This window comes from Diabrotica virgifera, chromosome 4, assembly GCF_917563875.1.
Source record: "Diabrotica virgifera virgifera chromosome 4, PGI_DIABVI_V3a".
Lineage (NCBI taxonomy): Eukaryota > Metazoa > Arthropoda > Insecta > Coleoptera > Chrysomelidae > Diabrotica > Diabrotica virgifera.
In genome coordinates, this window is record NC_065446.1 from 37,170,680 (window position 1) to 37,195,323 (window position 24,644).

Here is a 24,644-nt window from a genome sequence, read left to right on the forward strand (position 1 = left end):
CCACCCTCCGTAACTCTGGAACCGTTGATTTTATAACAATTATGTATAGAACATTTTTTGTTTTAAATTTCATGTAGAACATTTTTGTATATAACATTGTTTACGCTAGAGCATAGCTTTAGAAATATTGACGAAAAACGTAAAAAAACTCCTAATTTACCGGCTTCTCTCCCATATCCCTCCCAAACCGGACGCTCAAAATGGTGTAACTTTTTACTGAACAATATGTGGACCATATAGAACATTTTGGTGTTGGAGGAAAACTTTTACTTTGGATGTTTGGGTTAGGCCTTTTTTGGACCAGTTATACTATACTACCTCCGTAACTTTGGAACCATTCATTTTAGAAAGATTATGCATCGGGCCCTTTTTATTTCAAATTTAATGTAGAACAATTTTGTATAGAGGGTTGTTCATGCTAAACCGCATAGTTTTAGAAATATTGGCGAAAAACTTAAAAAACTACGAATTTACAGATTTCTCCCCCCTCTCCCCCTAAACCCGACGCTCAAAATGGTGTGACTTTTTTCTGGACATTGTGTGGACCATATAGAACAATTTGGTGTTGAAGGATAACTTTCACTTTTGATGTCTGGGTTATGCCATCTTTTGGATCAACTATACTATACTATAATAAAAATGACTAAAAATTAGTGAAATCGTATATCAATCGACACAAAGTTACACGAAGAGTTCAAATACCGATTTCCGGTTCTAATTTCGATCACTTTGGGTGAAAACCTAGGAGCTACGAAGTCCAATTACTTGTTTTGTTTTTCACTTTGGAAAATTCTTTTTTTGGTTTAAATAAAGATCACAAATTCTACATACAATTTATTACTTGTTTCCTTTAATCAAGTATTTCCACGTACTACATACAATTTTTTACATATATTAAATTCTAATGATCTATTAATAGATCACAATATGTACATATAAGAGGACTGGACAGTTCTAAGTAATTGGCACAAGTTCATATTATAATTTATTTTTGTAACACAGAGCATGCAGGCATCACAGATAAGACCACCAAATCATTAAACAATCCCAAAACATGTATGTTTGTCTAAGTACCGAATATATTAAGTTGTTACTAATAATGAATTGAAAGCAAAATGTATATGCAACCAAAAGTAGCAACATATAATATGTACATAATTTGAGAACTCGGAAGTTTTTTTTACAAAAATAACATATACTGGTTTATTTAATAAGTAAAGAGTAAAGTAAGTAAAAAGTAAAGAGTAAAGCCAATGAATATTCACTATTTTGATTTACTAGGCCAGGGGTTCCCAACCGGTGGTACGTGTACCACAGGTGGTACGCAGGAAAATTTCAAGCGAATTTAAGGTGCGTGAAACAAGCGAATTTAAGATTATTCTCCTTGATGTGTGAATATATGGGTGGTAGATTCAAAGCTCTTCTGTTGCATACAGAAGTGAGATGGTTATCTCGAGGAGAAATTTTCACCCGTCTCTTGGAACTGAGGTCAGAAGTTTTAATGCTTTTAACAACTAAAAAAAACAATGACATGAAAGACTTGTTCTATGATGAAGAATGGTTGTTAAGATTGGAGTATCTAGCGGGCATTTGGCATCTAGCCCAACACGCTGAAAATGGTTCTTCAGGGAGAAAATACAACACCCATCACAGCCAATGAGAAAATAAACTACTTCAAGAAAAGGTTGGTTCTTTTTTGTTCTCAAATATAGGAGAATTTCTGTATTTCCTACATCATCATCATTTTTGAAGAAAACGAAATATCTCCAATACCAGATATAGTTGCTGATATAATTCTTATATAATTCTTGACTTGGAATCTCTTCAAGAAATATTTATCGGAAGATTATTCCAAACTTGACTGGACCAGAAATCCTTTTGCAGGAACCTCACCAAATGAGTTGGAATTACAGGAAACATCCATTAATGTAACAAAAGACTATCTGGATCGGGTATAAATCCGAGTATCCAATGCTCTTTCGGCAAGCTATGCTGTTTTCGATACCATTTGTACTAGTTACTTGTGGGAGACAATGGAGAAAATAATAAATATAGAAACAGACCAACGAGTGTTGAAGAGGACTTAAGAAATAAAATTGAGTTCAATTACTTCTGCAATTGACACTTTAATCACAGGCAAACTGCAACAAGTTTCGCATTAATCTCGATACACAATGTCTAATGTTGATTTCTGTTGATTTGTATCTTTTTTTTTTTGGTTGATAGTTTGTATACTATGTTTTTTTATACATTGCACTATGTTTTTGTATAGTAATGAGCAATAAACTTATATCTGTATATATTTTTCATCCGACGCCCTAAGGGGCACTAAGGATTATGAGAAAGAAGAAGTATATATTTTTAAATAAAAATTAGAAAGCATAATTGACAGATAATTATATTTATTGTTGTCTTGATAAAAAGCTTGGAAAAGTGAATGAATAATTAAATATAAAGTTATATTAATCATTTAATTAAAATAAAACAAGCCAGCGGCCATGTTTCTGATAGTAAATATGTTTCTAACAAAATAAGGACAGGGGTGGGATTCCTTCCATCCCCCCAGTGTTTGGTGGTACGCCAAAATCTTCTAAATATTTTAGGTGGTACGCAGTTGCTAGAAGGTTGGAAACCTCTGTACTAGGCGAATGAATAATGTTAGTAGGATTTGTTAGTAAGTTTTATCCGGGAAATCGAACCAGCAACATTGTAATGATCCGTATATACCGAAATCGCACTGCCTCCACGTAGAAGAATCCAACTGTGTGCGCGTTCGATCTACGTCCCACCACGAAGCAACCAAGGTAGAAAGAGATGGCCCGCCAAGTGTATAAAAGCAAGCCATCGAGGAATAACAGTCGGTCTTGCAGCGCATTGAGCTACTAGACTCCCTGGTTAACTAACGCATCGAGTTAGTGAACCAATTGGGCTTCGATGCATTGAATTTGGCATGAAACTTCAATTGAAGGATTGCTTCGTTGGTGTTCGCGCATTGAGCGGTCGCCCGTGTCTATTGAGAAATTCACACCGAGAATGCAGTTCGGCTAAGATAGGGCAATACATTTCTAATGGGGAATAAACACACAGGGTTGTCGGTCTTCACCAGTTGTTGATTGCTCTCTCAAGAGCGTCGCACAGGAACTGTGGCAACACTGAATGCGCATTCCTATCTTAACCGTACTACAATCCCAGTGTGAATTTCACGTTAGTCGGGGGGTCAAGTCGTTGTACGAGTCTGTATGTAGTTATTAATATTTTGATTCCGCATTGAGGAATTAGCGTGATTGCTTCTTGTATTATACTAACAGTGTTATTGTATTTTTGCTAGTAGAAAATAAAATTTTGTTTTTCTTTTACAGAAAACCGCCGGGTTTGACTACATAGATGTGTAGATAGTCTAGATGCTTACAAGGGAATTTGTCACACAAAATGTTATCAATTTCATGTCAACGGCAACTGTAGCGAATCTAAATAGGAAACGTTGGGAGTTCATTACAGAATCACTTCGTAGGATCAACAATTATTGATAAGCAGACTCATGCTGGAAAACCTAGGACTGCCTAAACCTCCTAGGAAAGAGGACTGGAAATTCTCTGTAAAAACATCAAACCAGAGAATGTAGAGTGGGTCATAAACCACTTTGATCCATTTAAATCTCCAAATGAGGATGATGGAATATTTCCTGCTCTACTACAAAAAGGATGGAACAATTTGTTACTCATTCATAGCATAGCACTAGCATGTACACCAAAGACTTGTGACAATTATAAGGGTGGTGTACATACACAAAATAGAACAAGACAACGGGCTACCTAAATCCTACAGACCGATCAGTCTTCCATCATTTTTGTTGAAGGTAACAAAAAAATCTTGATGGACATATCAAGGAGGGCATTGAGGGATCAGCGTCTCAATGGCAACCAGCACGACTATCAAGAAAGAAAATCAATAGAAACAGCACCACGAGATAGTTCAGAAAATCAATAATTCCATTACTACTGGAGAGATTTCTTTAACCGCCTTTCTAGATATTATAGAAGGCGCATTTAATTGTGCACTATCAAAATTTTTTTAAGATGCACCATGAACTAAAGCAATGCTGGAAATAGGCTAAGTCTAACAAATCTGCAAGGAGAGGAGTTTGAGATCAAAACAGTGAAGGGGTGCCCACAGGGTGAGTGCTGTCTCTCCTCCTTTGGTCATTCCTAGTGGATGACGTGATCTCGCTACTTGTCACATAGGGGGTAGAAGTTCAGGTCTATGCATATTATCTAACGTGAAATTCACACTGGGATTGCAGTACGGTTAAGATAGGAATGCGCATTCAGTGTTGCCACAGTTCCTGTACGACGCTCTTGAGAGAGTAATCAACAACTGGTGAAGACCGACAATCCTGTGCGTTTATTCCCCATTAGAAATGTATTGCCCTATCTTAGCTGTACTGCATTCTCGGTGTGAATTTCTCAATAGTAATTATAATTAGAGAAAAATACGGAAATGGTCTATCCAGCACACCTTAATGAACATTAAATATTCTTACTAAGTGGTGTGACAGGGAAAACCTCTGTCAATCCTAGTAAAACAGTTATAATCAGTTCCATAAGGAGACGAAACTTAGATAACATCTGGATGCCTGTGTATGGCGAAACTGTCAAAGAGGCGAATGCGGTAAAATATATATATTCTGTCTCACCTTGACTTTACAGTATAAGGAACATAGGCAATGCAGTCCTTATGAGAGTTTTTAGGTGATGCCGATTATATCAAAAAGAATTTGTAATCGAACATTAGAGAGATTAAACTAAAACTGTTTTAGAAAGGCAATGTACAATTTTAGGATTCATAATGCGTTAGTTTGATATACTATATACATAAGTTTATTTGATATACTATAGTTATTACGCATATGAATCCTAAAACTGTAGACTGGCTTTCTAAACCAGTTTTAACTTAATCTCTCTAATATTCGATTACAAAAATTCTATTTGACAAAATCTGCATCACCGCGCTAAAAGCTTTCATAAGGACTACATCAAGGATGCGAAGGTATGAGCATATAAAAGGCGGATAAGACGCCAGGAGCAGGGCGAGAGGATACCAGGATTAAATCTAGAAAGATTACCTCCCTTACAGGGAGGCACGAATAATAATCGAATAAAGATCTAAAGTTGATAAAGAGGTTTGAGCTGGAGTAAATATATATATATACGGGGAGGGGGGAGTCTAGGTATTAATAAAAGCCTAGGTAATCATTGTGCTATCTTCCAAGCAGAAAGTGCTATAGATGTTCGTGCAGGTATTAGAAAAGAGAAACTGCAGACATGCCTAGAAAAATTATATCAGATGGCCAAACGGCATTAAAGGTACTGTAATTGAATTGGATTGACTGTAAATTAGTTTGGAACCGTGCAGAGTCTGATTCGAATCGGCAAAAATAACAAAGTAAGTTTACTCTGGGTGTCTGGACACGCTAGTATTGTAAGGAATGAAAAAGACGACCTTCTTGTCAGGGGAAGGTCAAAAGAATCATTCATATGCCCAGAAACTTTCGTTACCATGGCAAGAAGCACAGCTAAAAGAACGATTTGGGTAGAACCGATGAAACGTAACAACTGGCACGAACAAATGGGTCTTAAACACTCGAATGCTTTTATACATGATCCTTCCAATGAGAGTTCCAAAGATCTATGAGATATGAATAGATCTTTGAGAATAATATCAAAGATCAGCGAAATATTGAAGGTTTCCTAAAACTTTTACTTCTGTCTAGCGGCTGACCCACTACTTTGTCCCGTGTAATTTGGGTTGCCTATATGAACTTGAATCCGCGAAATGGGCATATAAATAATAAAGTTTTGCTGTATTAACCACTTTAAATAATCCACATTGTAAGGCATGAATGAATCAAATATGTAGTACCTTTTTTTGTAGATAGCCACAGTACCTACCTACAGGTCACTCTTTATAACAACTAACATAACTTTTCAGTTTCATTTTTAAATACATCTACAAAAAAGGCACTACATAGTACTTGATTCATTCATGCCTTACAATGTGAATTGTTTAAGTGGTTAATACAGCAAAACTTTATTATTTATATGCCCATTTCGCCGATTCAAGTTCAAATAGGCAACCCAAATTACACGGCACAAAGTAGTGGGTCAGCCGCTAGACAGAAGTAAACTTTTAAGTAAAAGATTCCATCAAAATATATGAAGATAAAAAAACATGAGAGAAGGTTTCCATTGTTTTCAGTCTGGTGGGATATAGAGTAACATTACATTGTTTTATATGCTATTAGAGTGAAAGGTACATTCCATGTCAAATCACTCGGGCAAAAAATTTTGGATCTCCGATTTGTCTGAAAATTGGTAGGTATATAGCTTCTGCGGGACGTAAAAATAAGATATTTAAGGTCAAAAAATCTTCTTCTTCTTTTTTTCTCAAAATGTTATTTTATGCGATTTTACAGTGATTTGGTGTTTATTTAAACAAATTTGCATTTTCTGTTGTAAAGTATCGACGAAAAACATAATATTTTAATAGAAAGGACTCAAAAATGTCATTATATGGCATTATAACAAGTTATTTTGAATCAAAACAAGTTTTTGATCAAATTTTATAGTGTAAAGAACGTTAAAATACCGTTTTTTGTATTTTCCTCCATTCCCAAAATACATTATCATCGATTTGGCTGAAAATTTGCCCACAGATAGCCAAAAGATAGGACGTTAAGTGGTTAGAAGGATTTGAATTATATTACAATACCAAAAAAGTTACATGCAGTAATATCAGACTGAAAAGTATATATTGTCCAGTCGGGATAGCATTTGACCTTGAACGCCGAGCTGCCCAAAATTTTATTTTTCTGATCTTTAGGGGAGTCAATAGTAGCCTAAATTTAAAACCACGAATGAATTCCTCCGTTACGTTAGCCGCCATCTTGATTTTAAAGGAGAACCTGTTTTGCTCAATATCTCCGCCATTTGTAACTTTTCGACAAAAATGGTAGGAACTGAAATTGTTCCAAATAAATCGTATTTACAATTATTACAATTTCTTTTTAACAATTTTTGTCGTGAGGTCGATATTTTCGAGTTAATTGTACTTACAGTAGACGCCTATATTTTTGACTATAATATTGCATGTAACTTTTTTGGTATTGTAATATAATTCAAATCCTTCTCACCACTTAGTACTATGTATTGTCTATCTGTGGGCAAATTTTCAGCCAAATCGATAAATGATGTATTTTGGGAATGGAGAAAAATGTAAAAAACGGTATTTTAACGTTTTCTACACTATAAAATTTGATCAAAAGCTTGTTTTGAATCAAAGTAACTTGTTATAATGCCATATAAATCGCATAAAATAACATTTTGAGAAAAAAAGAAGAAAATTTTTTGACCTTAAATATCTTATTTTTACGTCCCGTAGAAGCTATATACCAATTTTCAGACAAATCGGAGGTCCAAAATTTTTTTTGCTCCAAAATTGAGTGATTTGAAATGGAATGTCCCGAAAACTTAAGTCTTTTTTTATAAAAACATTTATTAGTTAGATAACCATAAGAACTGGGCCACAGCAGATATCACAAAATTGTCGCAATAAAAAAATGAAGAAAGCAGCAAAGTAAAGAGATAAGAAGATATTACAATCCAGTCAATAATATGCATTGATGTTATCATCGAATTATTTTAAATAAGGGGAGTTTCAAATTAAACACTCAGTTCGGTTAGATTAACAAATTTATTAAATAAATAGATTGATTCACAGTCATACATTCCTCTGCCTCGCTACAATTTTAACGGCTCGTCAATTAACAAAAAATAATTAAATTTAAATCATATTTTAACTGATATGTACAAACACAATAAAGAAGCAAAATATCTAACCTTTAAAAAATAAAAGGAGCCGAAGTTAATTTTTTGGAGCGGTACGAATTAATTTTATGATATAAGGCTGGTACCAGTGCGCCGCATGTAGGGAAATGAAGTTTCGTTACAGAAGCATCTCGACTTTTCACCAGATCACGTGTTGGTAAGTTTCACATTGGCATGTTAGAAATAAAAAATAAAGTATACAATACGTTGAGTTTTCGATCAGATATAGGCGGCTGAAGGAAGTGCTAAAATCGGCAACATTGCTTAGTCCACTATGAGGTGCATTAGCGTGGGAAGTGGGGACCATCTGATACTCGACGGAGCGCAGCTTTGCCATTTATAGGCCGTATATCTAATTTAAAACTAAACATGCTGTATATAGATTGTAACATCATTACACATTTGATAGACACGTAACTATTTAGAGTCAAACATCTTATGGAAGTACACAATAAGAAAGTAAGGTCACAAAAATCCTGAGAAATGTTATCATGTGGGATGGAAAGTTCGTAGGCTGACACATAGATGGCGCTACTGGTATTAAATCCATATGGTTTTTAGTCAGCCCTAACCTTCAAAAGATGCGTGTATAAATTTGACAGCTGTCGAACTATTAGTGTATGAGACATTTTGAGTGAAGCAACTTATGTTATTTTAAAAAAATGGATAAAGAGAAATTTCGTGTCTTAATAAAGTATTTCTTTTTGACAAAAAATACTGTTGAAACCAAAGCTTGGCTTGGTAAACATTATTCGGACTCTGCACCGGGAAAATAAACCGTTGAGAAATGTTTTGCTAAGTTTAAACGAGGCGAAATTAGCACCGAAGACGATGCATGCAGTGGACGTCCCAAAGAGTCTGTTACCGACGAAAACATCAAAAAAGTCCAAAAAATAATTTTGGATGACCGTAAAGTGAAGTTATTCGAGATAGCTGAGGCACTAAAGATATCAAAGGAACGTGTTGGATATATTGTGCATGAATATTTGGGTATACGAAAACTTTGTGCAAAATCGATCAAAAACAACAACGAATTGATGCTTCTGAGAAGTGTTTGAAGCTCTTCAATCATAATAGAACCGAATTTTTGCGTCGATATATTACGATGGATGAAACATGGCTTCATCATTCCACACCGGAGTCCAATCGACAGTCTGCCGAGTGGACTTCACGTGATGAACCGACTCCAAAGCGGGAAAAGACGCAACAGTCGGCTGGCAAGGTTATGGCATCAGTATTTTGGGATGCATATGGTATAATATTCATCGACTATGTTGAAAAGGGAAAAACCATCAACAGCGACTATTATATTGCGTTATTGGAGCGTTTGAACGACGAAATTGAGAAAAAACGGCGCCATTTAAAGAAAGAGAAAGTGCTATTTCATCAAGACAACGCACTGTGTCACAAATAAATGAAAACGATGGCAAAATTTCATAAATTGGGCTTCGAATTGCTTCCGCAGCCACCGTATTCGCCGGATCTGGCTCCCAGCGACTTCCACCTGTTCGCTGACCTCAAGAGAATGCTCGCTGAAAAGAAATTTAGCACCAACGAAGAGGTAATCGCCGAAACTGAGGCTTATTTTGAGTATTCTTTTGAGTATAAATTGTATTATAAAAATGGTATTGAAAAGTTGTATGACCGCTATAATCGTTGTATTGCCCTCGAAGGTAACTATATTGAATAATAAAATCAAATTTTATCAAAAAACAAATTCTTTCTATGTTGGCCTACGAACTTTTCAGCCCAACGATTACAACTGCAACACGCATAAATGGACCAAACTGCTGACAGTAATTGGACCAAACTGGAGAATCGAAAATGTATATTTCAATAAATCTATTTTAGATAGAACTGACTCGCACGTATACTAAGTTACTTCCAAAGTTGCTCAGGACAGAGCAGAAAACATTCGCTTACAGGTCGCACTGAACAACTTAGAAATGGTCGCTAATGATGAAAATATGCTTAACAAGTTTATCAATCGGTAAGTAGGTGTGGATGGTTATGATCCTAAAACAAGTTTGTATGTTGATTGTTTTCTTTTTCTTAACATTGTTCATTGAATCTACTCGAATCGTTCTGACGTTCACGTTTTAAAAAAAGTGCGGGACGCAATGAAAATAAAATGGACACATGTTTAGGCGAAGACTCAGTACTAAAATTAGATAACAAAATCTTGGAAAGGGTAGAACACTTTAGATATCTGTGTAGCTGGATTGACTGCAGGGTTGAAAGTGATGAGGAAATTTCAACCAGAATAGAACTTGCACGAAAAAGCTTTATTGGCTGGCGTTCTATATTGTGCAGTAGAAGTCTGTCATTGATCGCACGTTTAAGAGTATTGAAGTTCTTGAGAAGAGTAAAAGGGTCACAAAATTAGACCGACTACGAAATGAAGAGATAAGAAGTGAGTTAAAAATACCATCCACATTGGAGTATATAAAGCAAAGACAATTATGTTGGTGGGGACATCTACAACGAATGAAAGAAACTAGACCAGTTCGAAGAGTATGGGAAGCAAAAGTATCAAAAAACAGAAAGAGAGGATGACCCAGACAAACATGGGATAAAACAATAGGAACCAATCTGCAAAAGAAAAGATCAAACTGGATAGATGCCAAAGCAATAGCACAAGACAAAAAAGAGTGGAAAAAATTTGTATATATGTTACCGGCCAAACCCGAATTCAGGACAAACTTTGTCCAGAACGCGTTAGGATAAACTAGTTTGGCCTAGGCCTAACTAGTTTATCCTCATATTAATACAAACACTGCAGGATAAACTAGTAAGACCTTTAATAATATACCTACAAAACGTACCTTAAAGCAATGCAATAATTATACCTCAATTATAAAAATTACTATTTCTTCTTCCATGGAGTGTCTTGATGACACTTAGAATTGCGGATTATCATTGACTTTCTGCACTTGCATCTGTTTGTGTTATGCAACAGTTTTTGTTCTAGCTGCATTTGACAAAACCTTATCCGATCCAACTGAATCTCTCGTAGCTGCCACCCTTAACGATATTTTAGAGATAATTCATCAAACTTTTTGGGGTATTAATGTCTCTGTCTCTTTCAGATCAAAATTCGTCATCTGCTATCAAACTTTCTAGAGGTAGTAGATATACACTACGGCTCTGAAATATCGTTAAGGGTTGCTGCTACGAGAGGTTCAGTTGGATCAGGACAACGTTTTGTCAAATGTAGCAGTAACATAAACTGTTCCACAAACAGATGCAAAAGCAAGAAAGCAATGATAATCGGCCAATATAAGTGTGACCAAAACATTCCATGGAAAAATAAATAATTTTTACAATTGAGGTATAATTATTACTGGTTATTTTTTATAATATGATTGATGATTGTTTGTATTATGAATTGTCCATAAATTTTACCGACTAGTCATTATCTTTTAATAGAAATGATTATTGTCCAATTACAGAGTATTTTATTCAGTTTATCTATTTATTTTGGTTTTGTAGGTATATTATTAAAGGCTTTACTAGTTTATCCTGCATTTTTCATATTAATATCAGGATAAACTAGTTTGGCCTAGACCAAACTACTTTATCCTATAGCGTTTAGGCCAAACTAGTTTGGCCTAGGCCAAAGACCCGAGATCGGGTTTGGCCGGTAACATATACATAGATAACAGTAACTGATATTTTAGAGTATTAATGAAATTAATTAGAAATGTAAAATTAGATGTAAAAGTATAATTTGTATATTTGTAAGTATGTAAAGCTAGATATGTTAAGTTGTTAGATTAAAGGTGCAACCCTACACCATTGTATGGTAGAAGGGATACGATTATAATAAAATAAAGTGCTACGTCTGGTCCGTTTTGTTCTATGTATGTGAAACTTGGACAACAAAAATGAAGAATCTCAACAAATTAGAAGCGTTAGTGTTCTGGTGTTACCGTCTCAGGCTCAGAATCCCGTGGACAGCACACATAACCAACGAACGTGTGATGGAGACCATGCACAAAGAGCGAGAATTGATCAACGTCATAAAAATGAGAAAGGTTCAATACTCCGGTCATATAATGAGAAAACCTAAATATCGTTTCCTCCGCTTGATCATTCAGGGGTCAATCCAAGCCAAGTGGTCCAAAGGTGGTTGCTCGACTATTTTTAATATTTTTTTATTTTTCTACCTTTTAAACTTCAGTCTATAGAGACTACAAAATTGCATTCATTTTATTTTTAAAATATTTGGTTTGCCGATGGCGGCCATTTTTGTTGAAGCGTGTCGATCATTTTCACGGAAAACATGGCTTCGCTCTTTAGCCAATATTTTTACTGAGGTTTATCCTTGAACAATAAATCAAAAACCAAACTTTTTAGAAAAGTATGCTCTAAAAAAATTGCCTGTAGCATTATTTAATTTCAAACTACTCTTAAGGCCTTAAATGAACCTCAAAGTTTGAAAAGGTAAACTGATAAAATTCCATTTTTAGCATTTTTTTAATAGCATAAGGCATGCCGATAATGGTTTGTACTTTTTTTTCTGTAAAAGACATACGTACATACTTTAAATAAAAAAAGTTTGAGCTTTGAGACTTAAGTAAATTTTTTCAAAAAAATCTCAAAAATTTAATTTTTTCAAAAATCTCAAAGTTTGACCACTTATATCCCTGATGGGCACGGATGAAAAAATTTGAAATTTGGCTGAATGTTAGCCCCTAGCAAGTAGAATAAGAAGTAAAAATTTGGAGGTGCAGACTTACGTCATATAGGAGTTACAGGCCTGAAAAAATGGTCAAAAATCAAAATGGTCAAAATTTGAGCGTTTGCGTGCAGGGTAATTAAAATTCAAATAAACTGTCTAATGAAATAAAAATTAATGTATTTTCACCAGATTTCACAATGAATACAAAGTTATACAGGGTGGGCCAAAGAAAAGAGTCCACTTCGATATTTGGCAATAGTTACCTATTAGATTTTAAGGAAATGCCGAAATAGGTCCATTTTTATTTTTATTATATTGCAATTTTTTGGGATATATTTTATACTACGTGACGTCAACCATCAGAGCGTGATGACGTAATCGATGATTTTTTTTTAAATGGAAGTAGGGGTCTTTCAATTAAAAATACATTTTACTGCTGTCAGAAAATAGAAAAAATGTTTATTTCACAAATAAACATTTCTTTTCGCTTAAATTAAATCACAAACAGCCTCCCACCTACCTCTTGACAGTTTGAACATTTAATTTAAGCGAAAAGCAATATTTAGTTGCCAAATATTTTTTTTTCTATTTTATGACAGCAATAAAATGTATTTTTAGTTAAATAAATTACATACATTCTTCTTTTTGTGTCAATTAATTTAATTCAAAAATTATTTTTTGGCCACCCTGTATAAATAATTATATTATTGTTTATACTACTGAACAGAGAATTGAACACTCTTTCAAATGAGATAACATACGACCCCTATTCCCATTAAAAAAAAAATCATCGATTACGTCATCACGCCCAGATGGATGACGTTACTGACGATGACAGTCATGGAGACGTATGAAATAAATAAAAAAAATTGTAATTTAAAAATAAAAATCGACCTGTTTCGGCATTCCCTTAAAATCTAATAACTGCCAAATATCGAGATGGACTCTTTTTTTGGCCCCACCCTGTATAAATTTGTATTCATTGTGAAATCTGATGAAAATACATTAATTTTTATTTCATTAGACAGTTTATTTGAATTTTAATTACCCTGCCCGCAAATGCTCAAATTTTGACCATTTTGATTTTTGACCATTTTTTCAGGCCTGTAACTCCTATATGAGGTAAGTCTGCAACTCCAAATTTTTACTCCTTATTCTACTTGCTAGGGGCTAAAATTTCAAATTTTTTCATCCGTGCCCATCAGGGATATAAGGGGTCAAACTTTGAGATTTTTCAAAAAATTACATTTTTGAGATTGTTTTTGAAAAAATTTACTCAAGTCTCAAAGCTCAAACTTTTTTTATTTAAAGTATGTACGTATGTCTTTTGCAGAAAAAAAAAGTACAAACCATTATCTATTATCTATCTAGCCTTATGCTATTAAAAAAATGCTAAAAATGGAATTTTATCAGTTTACCTTTTCAAACTTTGAGGTTCATTTAAGGCCTTAAGGGTGGTTTGAAATTAAATAATGCTATAGGCTGTTTTTTAGAATATACTCTTCTAAAAAGTTTGGTTTTTGATTTATTGTTCTAGGACAAACCTCAATGAAAATATTGGCTAAAGAGCGAAGTCATGTTTTCCGTGAAAATGATCGATACGCTTTAACAAAAAATGGCCGTCATCGGCAAACTAAATTTTTTTAAAATAAAATGAATGGAATTCTGTAGTCTCTATAGACTGAAGTTTAAAAGGTAGAAAAATCAAAAATATTAAAAATAGTCAAGCAACCAACTTAATTTATATTGGACCACTTGGCATGGATTGACCCTCAGGGCAAAATCAAAGGAAAACCTGGGTTGGAAGAAAACAACTGTCCTGACTGCGTAACATTAGATAATGGACAGGTTGAACGGTCGAGGAATTGTTTCATATAGCTGCCGACCGAGAAACATTTCATCAGCTTGTTAACACGATAGCCAACGCTTGAAAACAAGCACGGCACACAAAGAAGATGTTTAGGCGATCTTCGGCTGGTTTCTTCATCACAATAGTGGGCCAGCACATTCAATGAAGCTTTTCAGACAAGGCGAACCACCGTTTTTGGCAAGGAGCACAAGGTAAGACAAGTCTCTGTACAGTCCATAATAGAGCCGATTCAAACGGTGTTGTAGTTACATGAGACAGTGAAACTGAAGCTCATTACAAAAATTTAATTTCAGAATTGTTTCAGTGATATAAAGCACCTAAGGGAGTGTGTAATTGGATCGTACAGAGACTACTTCGATGGATTCCATGAGCTGGATGACGAAGAATTTAGCATTGCAAAGTTATGGACGAAAGTCCGATACTTTTGGGACATACCTCGAATATGGATATGTGATGGATTACCATCAATATTTTGGAAGAAGTGTTAATTAAAAGTAATTTAGGCAGTAAGCACGTCACAAGACTACCTAAGTTAATCCTTAGTCCCCGACGGTACTTTTGAGTACCACCAAATTCTGGTATCCTTATATCCCAAGTATTGAAGTAGATCTAATTCGATAATGTTCTGTTAAATATCATTTATTAATTATCAGCTGATGTTAAATACTTCAAAAGTCATTCAAACCTCTTGGTATCAAAAACACAACAAGATTTGTAGGTACTCTAACGGTATGTTGGGAAAAAACAACGCTTTTCGCTTATTTTAGAAAGTTATAACCGAAAAAATAAGGCGGACTTAAAAGTACCGTTGGGAAGTAACTGTCAAAAAAATCTAAACGTGGTGGGAGACTAAGGGTTAACATTAAGGTACTAGTACACTTTAGAAGACCAAAAATAAGCATTTTTTTCAAGAATTATTTTCTCAGAACCTTTATTAAAAATTAACTTAAAACTTTTTACATATTAATATGTAACTCTTAGAGAGTACAAAAAATATATATTTTTTCATTTATGCACGTACATTAATATTGTAGAGGGCGCCAAACTCAAGGCTTCGAAAAAAAGTAGTTCCGATGGCGGACAGTTAATCTCATGATTGGGATCACTGAAACAAAAAACTCGTACGGCATTTGAAAAAGGAAGGTTTCTTACGTGACAATTTTCCGCAAAAAAAATTTTTTACGGAAATTTGAAAAAAATTTGTGAAAAATCGCCCTTTTTCTTCAGTTTTTCATGGTTAAAAAATATTAATTTTTTATTTTTTGGCCAAATTGTGGTAAATTGTCACGTAAGAAACCTTCCTTTTTCAAATGCCGTACGATTTTTTTGTTTCCGAGATCGCAATCCTGAGATTAACTGTCCGCCATCTTTTTTTCGAGGACTCGACTTTGGCGCCCTCTACAATATTAGTGTACGTGCATAAATAAAAAAAGATATATTTTTTTGTACTCTCTAAGAGTTAGATATTAATATGTAAAAAGTTTTATGTTCATTTTTAATGGTTCTGAGAAAAACATTCTTGAAAAAAAGCTTATTTTTGGTCTTCTAAAGTGTACTAGTACCTTTAAAGAGATATTAAACTACATTAAGTAAATAGCATAAAAACAAAAAATAAACCAGTATATATGTTCGAAGTATTCCAATATTTCTCAAATTATCACATTTTCTAATAAATATCCGAAAGTAAGGAATTTTTTAAGTAAAATTACCAGCCCTATATTATATACATAAAACGTATCAACCCCAAAAATATAGACTCATTTCACAGTCATTGAAACAATTAAGCTCATTCCGAAATATATTCAATAAATTCAAGAAATTGACCACTATATATTTGTCTCTGGTCCGTATCTGAAAAAACTGAAACACTTAACAAACGATAATCACAAAAAAGTGCTCAAACTAAATAAGTGTTTCTACTAATCAATGTTTACTTTTAGCGCGTGATTTCTGTAATCTATTAGTTACTTTGTTATTCGTACCATTTTTTTCTACTGATGCGCTACTAGAAACATATGACCTCATAGGACCTCCAGGGTACGGTATCTTGAACAGTTCTAAATGAAGTGAGTCGCAAATTTCGTGGCAGATTTGAGAGCAGTATCTGAGGAGATCGATTGCCACCCATATCTGAAAATAAATGTGAATTAATAAAACAATTTCAATAACCACCAGGTAATACAAGTCATAATTTTATTTTTGTTTTTTGTGTTTAATTTTTTTTGGGTTTTTTATTTTATAATTTTACAGTATTTTTTATTCTTTAATTAACGAGAAGACTCAGGAGAATCTGATGCTGATGGATTAACGTAGCAAACGTAAACACAAGAATGATTTTTTTTCCTGGAAGCCGTCTGTTGTGAACCGGTTGTACTGCAGCCACTTGGCTTATTGTACCTATTTTTATAATTTATTTTCTGTTGATTTCTTTTAAATTCTCTAATTTTCTCGTAAAGGACTACTTACGTGACGTCATACTTCGGTGATGGAACGTACTATATACGCCACCTATTGAGAAATATTCTTTCGTGTTCTGAGGTCGTCCTTTTGACAGACGAAAAGAACATCAGCTTTCACTTTTGGTTGGAACTTCTGAGTGAGTGGTATGGGACAAATTTAAGTCCAGTTTGGAGGTTAGCGATACCTGGTGTCAGTTAAAAATGTGAATTTCTAAATATGGATCACCAAACCTATTGAGGATTATTTGGGCGAAATAAGTAATTCTTCCAATGGGGTTTTCTGCATAAAATCATCGAGTCTCATGCCACTCACGTGAAATCTTGAAACATCGCACAACACCGAGAGCCCACCATTAGTCACTTGGGGGAACAAGTTTTTTTTGGGGTCATTCCAGCTCCTTTTCGTCTTCGCACCTGGATCTACAGTGCCGGCAAAAAAAATCTTTACATTGCCAAATAAATCACCAAATTTGAAGACAATTTGCATGCGTTCTGTCTGCACTTGGAGGGGAGGGTAGGGGAGGGGGATAGCGTATTTGTGACGGCAGTTATATGTAGTTTACGGACCGCTTGGCTTATTTAGGGTATACTGCGCATTTGCACTGTAAACAGTTGGCTTTGTGCGGGTAGTCAGGGTTAAACTTCTTCTCATTTACCGCGTAAAGTTTGAGATCGTCAAATTCTAAATTGAACTGACAAATATGGGTCGAAAGAAACTCACAAGAGAGGAGAAGGTTCGTGCTTTAACTCACTAAAGAAAGGAGACTCTGTGATTACCGTAGAACGTGAGATTGGTGCTTCAAGAGGGGCTATTTATCAACTGAAACGTTGCAGCCAAACGTTTCATTTGATAAATAGCCCCCCCTTGAAGCACCAATATCACGTGCTACGGTAGTTACAGAGTCTCCTTTCTCCAGTAATGTTAAAGCACAAATCTTCACCTTTTTTGTGAGTTTCTTTCGACCCATATTTTTCAGGTCAGTTTAGAATTTGACCATCTCAAACTATACGGGGTAAATGAGAAGAAGTTTAACACTGACTACCCGCACAAAGCCAACTTTTTACAGTGCAAATGCGCAGAATACCCCAAATAAGCCAAGCACTCCGTAAACTACAGATAATTGCCGTTACAAGTACGCTATCCCCCCTCCCCTACCCTCCCATTCAAGCGCAGACAGAACGTATGCAAGTTGTCTTCAGATTTGGTGATTTATTTGGCAATGTAAAGATTTTTTTGCCGGCACTGTACAAGAGTCATGGTTTTGCACCATCCTGTGCTCATTTCCGGGGATGCAGCAGCAGTCTCTTCCGGAGCCATTTGGGTTTGGTTTATTCATATTATATCTCAGACGTTTTGGTTTAATGCACTATGTTTATTAATTACCTTGTTTAAGTTAGTTATTACATGTTTATTAATTACCTCGTCCCAGGAACGCAACTCATCAATATTGGCAATATCATTTTTAAAGTCGTCTACTTTAAAATGTATAATACGTGTCTGAATTGCCGATATAAATGAGTCAGATTAAATAAATTATTAGAAGAATTTTTTACTAAGCAACAACATTTTTGTTTATTTAATATTATTTTGTATTTTGACAACGACACCCGACTTGGGCGTCGAAACGTTAATAAAATCATTTTTAGGTAAAATTGTGGCTTATTTCCCATTTGAATATACTTGATTATAAGAATGCCACAAGAAAATAGCTTCAGAACAACCTTGTTTAAGATTTAGCTTGCATTTATTTGGCTTTTAATATAGGTACATATAAGTTTGTTAAGTTCCCAAACATGTATGATTTTGAGGTATTGTACATTGAGCTCTGCGTATTTGCCCAAAAGGTATTACTTTTTATATTTTATTGTTTATTTAGGTTGATTTCATGTCATTATATAAATTTAGGTTGTATTAGTTGCTTGTTTCCCGAATATTTTGTGTTCATTAGCTTTTCTTCATTTGTTCGGTCAATTCAAGTCGGTTGTATATTATATTTCTTCGCTTCAATTTCATTCGTTAAGTTTACTTAATTCATTATAGTATTTTCATTAGTCAGGCTTGTGCTTGCTTATTTATAGTTTTCATATTCGTCGGTTTTTAATTTAGTTGTACGTAGCGAGCGTACTATAACCATTTGGTAAAGGAACTCGTGTGAGTTGTACCCTATGTATAAGTAAGAGGTATATATTTTTGTACATACATATAACAGGACTGTTGTTATATGATATATCATGTTTAACGATAACTTTTGTCATGTTAGAGTCACATTATATGCATTGTTTAACTCAGAGATTGTCAAAAATCTAGTAGTTATCCTGGTAAATAAATAAATGTTTATTTATTTTGCATATCATTTCTTCTTATTCCTTTATATTTACATTTATTGATATATTTAATATATTTAATATTTGACAGCAGTGTAAGATACCTGGGAGAATGATCGAAGATCATTTTCTTGGGCCCATGATTTTTTAGTGTTATTTAATTTGTTCTTCTTTAGCAATTATTCTCCTTTATTTATTTTCAGAACATTATTCTTATCTTAGTATATACCTTTTCTAGTCATTATTATCTACTTTGAGCTACTGTTCTTCGACAGGCATGCAAACGAGCCGTATCCATCCTTGAATGTCAAGTTGTTCTCTTGCGTCTCTTGCTAGCCAACTCCATTTAGTTTGCCTCTGTCTCTTCATACTTCTACTTCTATCCCTTTTAATTCCCCTTTCCTCAACTTCATTATCATTATTTCCCCCCTACATAATACCACTGCACAAGTAGTATTTTTATTACTTCAGCTTTTTCTTAATATGTTTTATTACTTCGACTTCTCAACGTTGAAGCCATTCATTTATGTCCAATAAAACACATTAATTTCTTTTCTTTTCCTTACTTCTGTTGGAGTTTATCGTCCTCTTTACTTTCACTCCAACAAGAAGTTCTTCTTCTTTTTGTTACAAAGTCTCCATGAAACAGCCCCATTGTATGCAGGTAACTCAGCCCTACTAGCACATGTCCGTATGTACATCTTGCCATGTGTTTGCCCCGGTACACTCTCCCAGTGTGAGTTGTGTTGGCTTCGGATCCAGGCTTTTTTTCGTTCGCTGACGGTTCTTTTTGGCACTCCCATGGCCGGCTCTGGACCCACGTATTTTGTAGCTGATGCTCTCTTGGCAAGTTCATCAGCTCTTTCATTGCCATATATGCTCCGATGACCTGGAACTTATACCAGTATAACACTGATATGTTGTGTCAGTCTGTCAAGTTCTTGTCGACATTCCCACACCAGCCTAGAGTTCACCTTAGGGCTTATAAGAGCCCCAATGGCTGCTTGGCTATCTGTGCATATATTAACCCGCTGCAGTTCGAATGCACTCAGGTTGTTTTCTCTTGCACACTGCAAGATTGCAAAAATCTCTGCCTGAAATACGGAGGTATATTCTCCCAGTGGAATAGAAATGTTGAAATTTCCACCACTACAGAATATTCCTGCGCCCGAACCGTCTGCAGTTTTAGACCTGTCCGTATACCAGGTAATAGTAAAATAGTAACCCTGCAGTCTGGGTCGAGAGTTTCCTCTGTACCATTCGTCTCGTGGGCAAATGTCCACTTGAAAAGGTACTTCAGGCTTGTATCTTGATGTCATATGTTCAGAAATCATCATCCATTCGGCATCATTAGTTTCATTCGTTATTCTACTATGTCCTGATTTAACTGGTACGTTGCTCAGGTTTTCTCGCAGTCTATAATATCGCATTCTCGCCTCACCTCTTATTGTTATATGTAAAGGAGGGAGATCCAGTAGTGCCTTCCTAGCTGCCGTAGGTGTGCCCCTCATAACCCCCGTGATCCCGAGACAAGCAAGTCTTTGCACCTTGCTTAATTTGATGTACTTTTGGCCACCATACCACTGATACATATCCTTGCTTAATTTGATGTACTTTTGGCCACCATACCACTGATGCATATCAACACAAGAGTGATGATCATCAACCCAAACGCATCCACTGCTCGACATAGGTCTCTATCAGCTCTTTCCATCTGTCTCTGTCCTTGCCTCCAGTTACTGATAACACTCTCCAGATCGTAGGTCCATCTGGTTGGTGGGCGTCCTCTGCTCCGTAATGCTTCTTCTCGTGGCCTCCACTCGACAATACTTTTTGTCCTTCGGTTGTCTGATAATCTGGCGACATGTCCTGCCCAATTCCACTATAGGGACGCGATTATTTCGACAGTGTCTATTGTTTTTGTTCTACGACGTGTTTCTTCGTTTGGGATTCTGTCTCTCAAGGAGACACCCAACATCTGGCGCTCCATAGCCCTCTGAGTTACGCGAATCTTATTCACTACCTTTTTGTGAGTGTTAATGTTTGCGTTCCATAAATAAGTACAAGCAAGACACACTGGTCAAAGATTTTCCTTTTGAGGCATATGTGTAAGCATTTAAATACATAGTTCAATGTACCAAGTGCAGCCCAAGCTAATCATATGCGTCGTGGGAGCTCACATGTCTGGTTATCTCTGCCCAACCGAATTTCATGTCCCAAGTATATAAGAGGCGGTCTGCTCAATATCCCTTCCATCAACAACGATATTACGATTTAGCACCAGATTAGTCATTATTTGCGTCCTGTTCATGTTGCGTCAACTTCTCTCCATTTATGTTGATACCATATCCGTTCAGATCTAGGTACCTTCTTACAAGTAGGTATGTTATAAAAGAGTCGTGAATAGCTTTGCTGAGATGGTGTCTCCTTGTCGTCCTCCTCGCTGTGTATAGAATTTATTTGTTTCTTGTTTAGATAGTCTTACGCAAGCCGTTGCATTTTGGTAGATATATTTGATCAAGTTAGTGTAGCGATGGTCTATTCGGCATTCTGTCAATGCTTTTAACATTTTTGGCTGGCTTAGGTGTCGAATGCTTTCTCGTAGTCCACGAAAATCAGTGCCAATGGTTTGTTGTATTCTGCAGACTTCTCTATCAGGGTCTTTACAACTAGTAAGTGGTCGTTGGTGCTATATCCCGATCTATATCCAGCTTGTTCTGTAGGCTGATAGAAGTATAACTTAGCCTCCAGTCTTTTTTTTTGATATTTTTTTTTAAGTTTATATATGTGTGATAGCAAACTAATAGGACGGTAGTTTTTTTTAGATCTGTTAGGTCTCCTTTCTTGTGTAATAAAACAGTGACTACATTGTTCCATTTCCATTGAGAAAAAGGGGTTTTTCCTTGGTAAATGCATTCGGTGAAAAGTTTGGCCAAAGCCTGGATAATTTTATTTCCATAAGAATGATGTAGAATACAAAAAATTCATAATGTCATTAGAAACAATATTAAGGTAGCAAAGGAAAGGTGGATGAACGAAACGAGCAATAAAATTGAGGAACTACATAGTAAATAAGACAGAATCTACAAGGAAAGAATTTTCCTGTAGCTGGCTGTATACTATTAATCACAAAATTTTTTAATTGAAAATCCTTTATAAAATATATACAATTTTATTAAAATCTCTTCAACGGCTACGTCAAATCACAGAACGTTTTTGATATAAAAATATCATCATCAGTGCTGATACAGGTTAATCACATGCAGAGCCACTAGAAATACTTGGGTATAAACCGTTTAAAAGTTATGAAAATACATAATACGTTAAATTTACATTAATAATTATAATTCCAAACGATGGATGAAATTGTTATAAATATGGCCCTTAGGCATCGCATGACTCGCCACACAACACGTGGATTGCTGATAAGAAGGATATGTCCTTATATTACTGTCCGAAATTTGAAATTTTTTTTGACATTGTAATCTTTGAAAACATGGCAAAGAAATCTTAAAACGTATGATGTCTCTAATACAGGGTTTCTCATTCTAGTTTTTTGGCCTTGTTTACTTTTTTTTGTTGTCCACCTTTTGGACATACCCTATCCACATGGGTAGAATTTTCTGAGACTCGCAGTACCCCTTTTCACTTCATCTTCTAAAAGGCCCTGTGCCTTAAACCTTATTTTGATATGTGCGCAGCAATAAAGATTTCTATATAAATAAGGGCAATGATAGCCAATTTTTTTTTGTTTCGCGCTATACTCGGTTCTGAGTACAAAATGATAGCGGTTCAGTTGGGTAAACTGCTGATGCTTTAGTGGAATAGATTCCTAGCATCGCCCGATGGCATTGATAGGCCTCAGGTTCACAGTTTATTTTAATCGTTATCGAAACTCACTTCATCTTTCCCCGTAGAGCTCGCTAAAGGCATACATAGTCTAAGATCCGAATATAGGTCGATCTGTACCCATCTGCTTGCCGGATGAAACATTTTTTTTATTAAATTTCATACATAGACAAATATTTCTAGCATGGGTTGCCTATCAAAATCCTGTCATAGCTATCCGATAGGGGGGCCGTAGGGGTTGAAATCAAATTTCAAGCACATTTTTTTTGAAAGTATGGTAGAATTATTTTATTTTTAAATTAAATAGGCATATTCAGTATAATTAATAGATTATTCAAGAAAAAACATTGAAAAATAAGCCAACGGTGGCAAATTTTTGAAGACACCTCAAAATATAATGAACTTTGCGGTGGACATCAGAACTCATCATTGGATCATGGTAAACAAAAAATTAAAACAGATTTTATTATCTTATGAGTTTTTCGAGGTAATGCTGTCGAGTTTTTTTTTAATTTATCGACTTTTGACTTTTTGATATCACTCAGAGTCAAAACAACGAATTTTTTTGCAAAAAATGGTGAAAATCAACATATTTATTATTGTTAAACAAAAAATAAGCATAATACAAAAAAGATCTCGACAACGTTACCTCAAAGAATGTCTAAAGAAAATATATACAAAATTCCAGGTGGGTCGGTCAAGTAGTTTTCGAGTTACAATGTCTACAGTCTACAGCCTTTGAAAAAAGCAGGTTTGAGGAAAAAGCGTTTTAAAGTATTGTCAACGCTTATTTTTAACTTCTTTTTTGTCTGTCAAATCGGAAAATGATGCACACCGGAATATCTTCTTGAATCGCGGAGTAATTTACAAAAGAAAATTAGAACAGCTGGTGACCGTTGTTCATTAGGTTCAAGCGTGCTGACGCGAACCTGCTGCAAAGCGAGTCGAAGGTGGTAGGGAGATAATGTTGAATATCCATATCTTCGACTATATTGAAGTCGCGACAGCATCTTCGCGCCAGCGCGCTTGAGCGTAGTTAGAAACGGTCAACAGCTGTTCTCATTTTCTTTTGTAAATTACCCCGCGATTTAAAAACATATTCCGGTGTGCATCATTTACGATTTGGCAGGCAAAACAAATTCACTCACTTGGAAACTCACTTGGAATTTCAAACTCACTTGGAATTTTGTATATATTTTCTTTAGACATATCACTGTCGAGATATTTTTTTGTTTTATGCTTATGTTTTGTTTAACAATAATAAATATGTTAATTTTCACCCTTTTTTGCAAAAAAAATTCGTTGTTTTAATTTGTGAGCGATAGAAACAGTCAAAATTGGGTAAAACTAAAAAACTTGACAGCGTTAGCTCGAGAAACTCATAAGCTAATAAAATCTTTTTGAATTTTTTGTTTACCATGATTCAATGATGAGTTCTGATGTCCACCGCAAAATTCATTGTTTCTTGAGGTGTGTTTAAAAATTTACCACCGTTGGCTTATTTTTCAATATTTTTCTTTAATTTTTTTTCTTAAATAATCTATGAATTGTACTGAATATGCCTATTTAATTTA

At 35.0% G+C, this 24,644-nt stretch overlaps 1 protein-coding gene across 5 annotated transcripts in view; it reads right to left on the minus strand.

Moving 5' to 3' along the window:
• LOC114329940 (choline/ethanolaminephosphotransferase 1) overlaps positions 1–24,644 on the minus strand; it is a 150,834-nt gene that overhangs the window by 17,116 nt on the left and 109,074 nt on the right. For all 5 annotated transcript variants that reach the window (XM_050648157.1, XM_050648155.1, XM_050648156.1 and 2 more), the window contains one exon: positions 16,420–16,567. In XM_050648157.1, the coding sequence (XP_050504114.1) occupies positions 16,420–16,567 (148 nt within the window). The remainder of the gene's footprint in view (positions 1–16,419; positions 16,568–24,644) is intronic.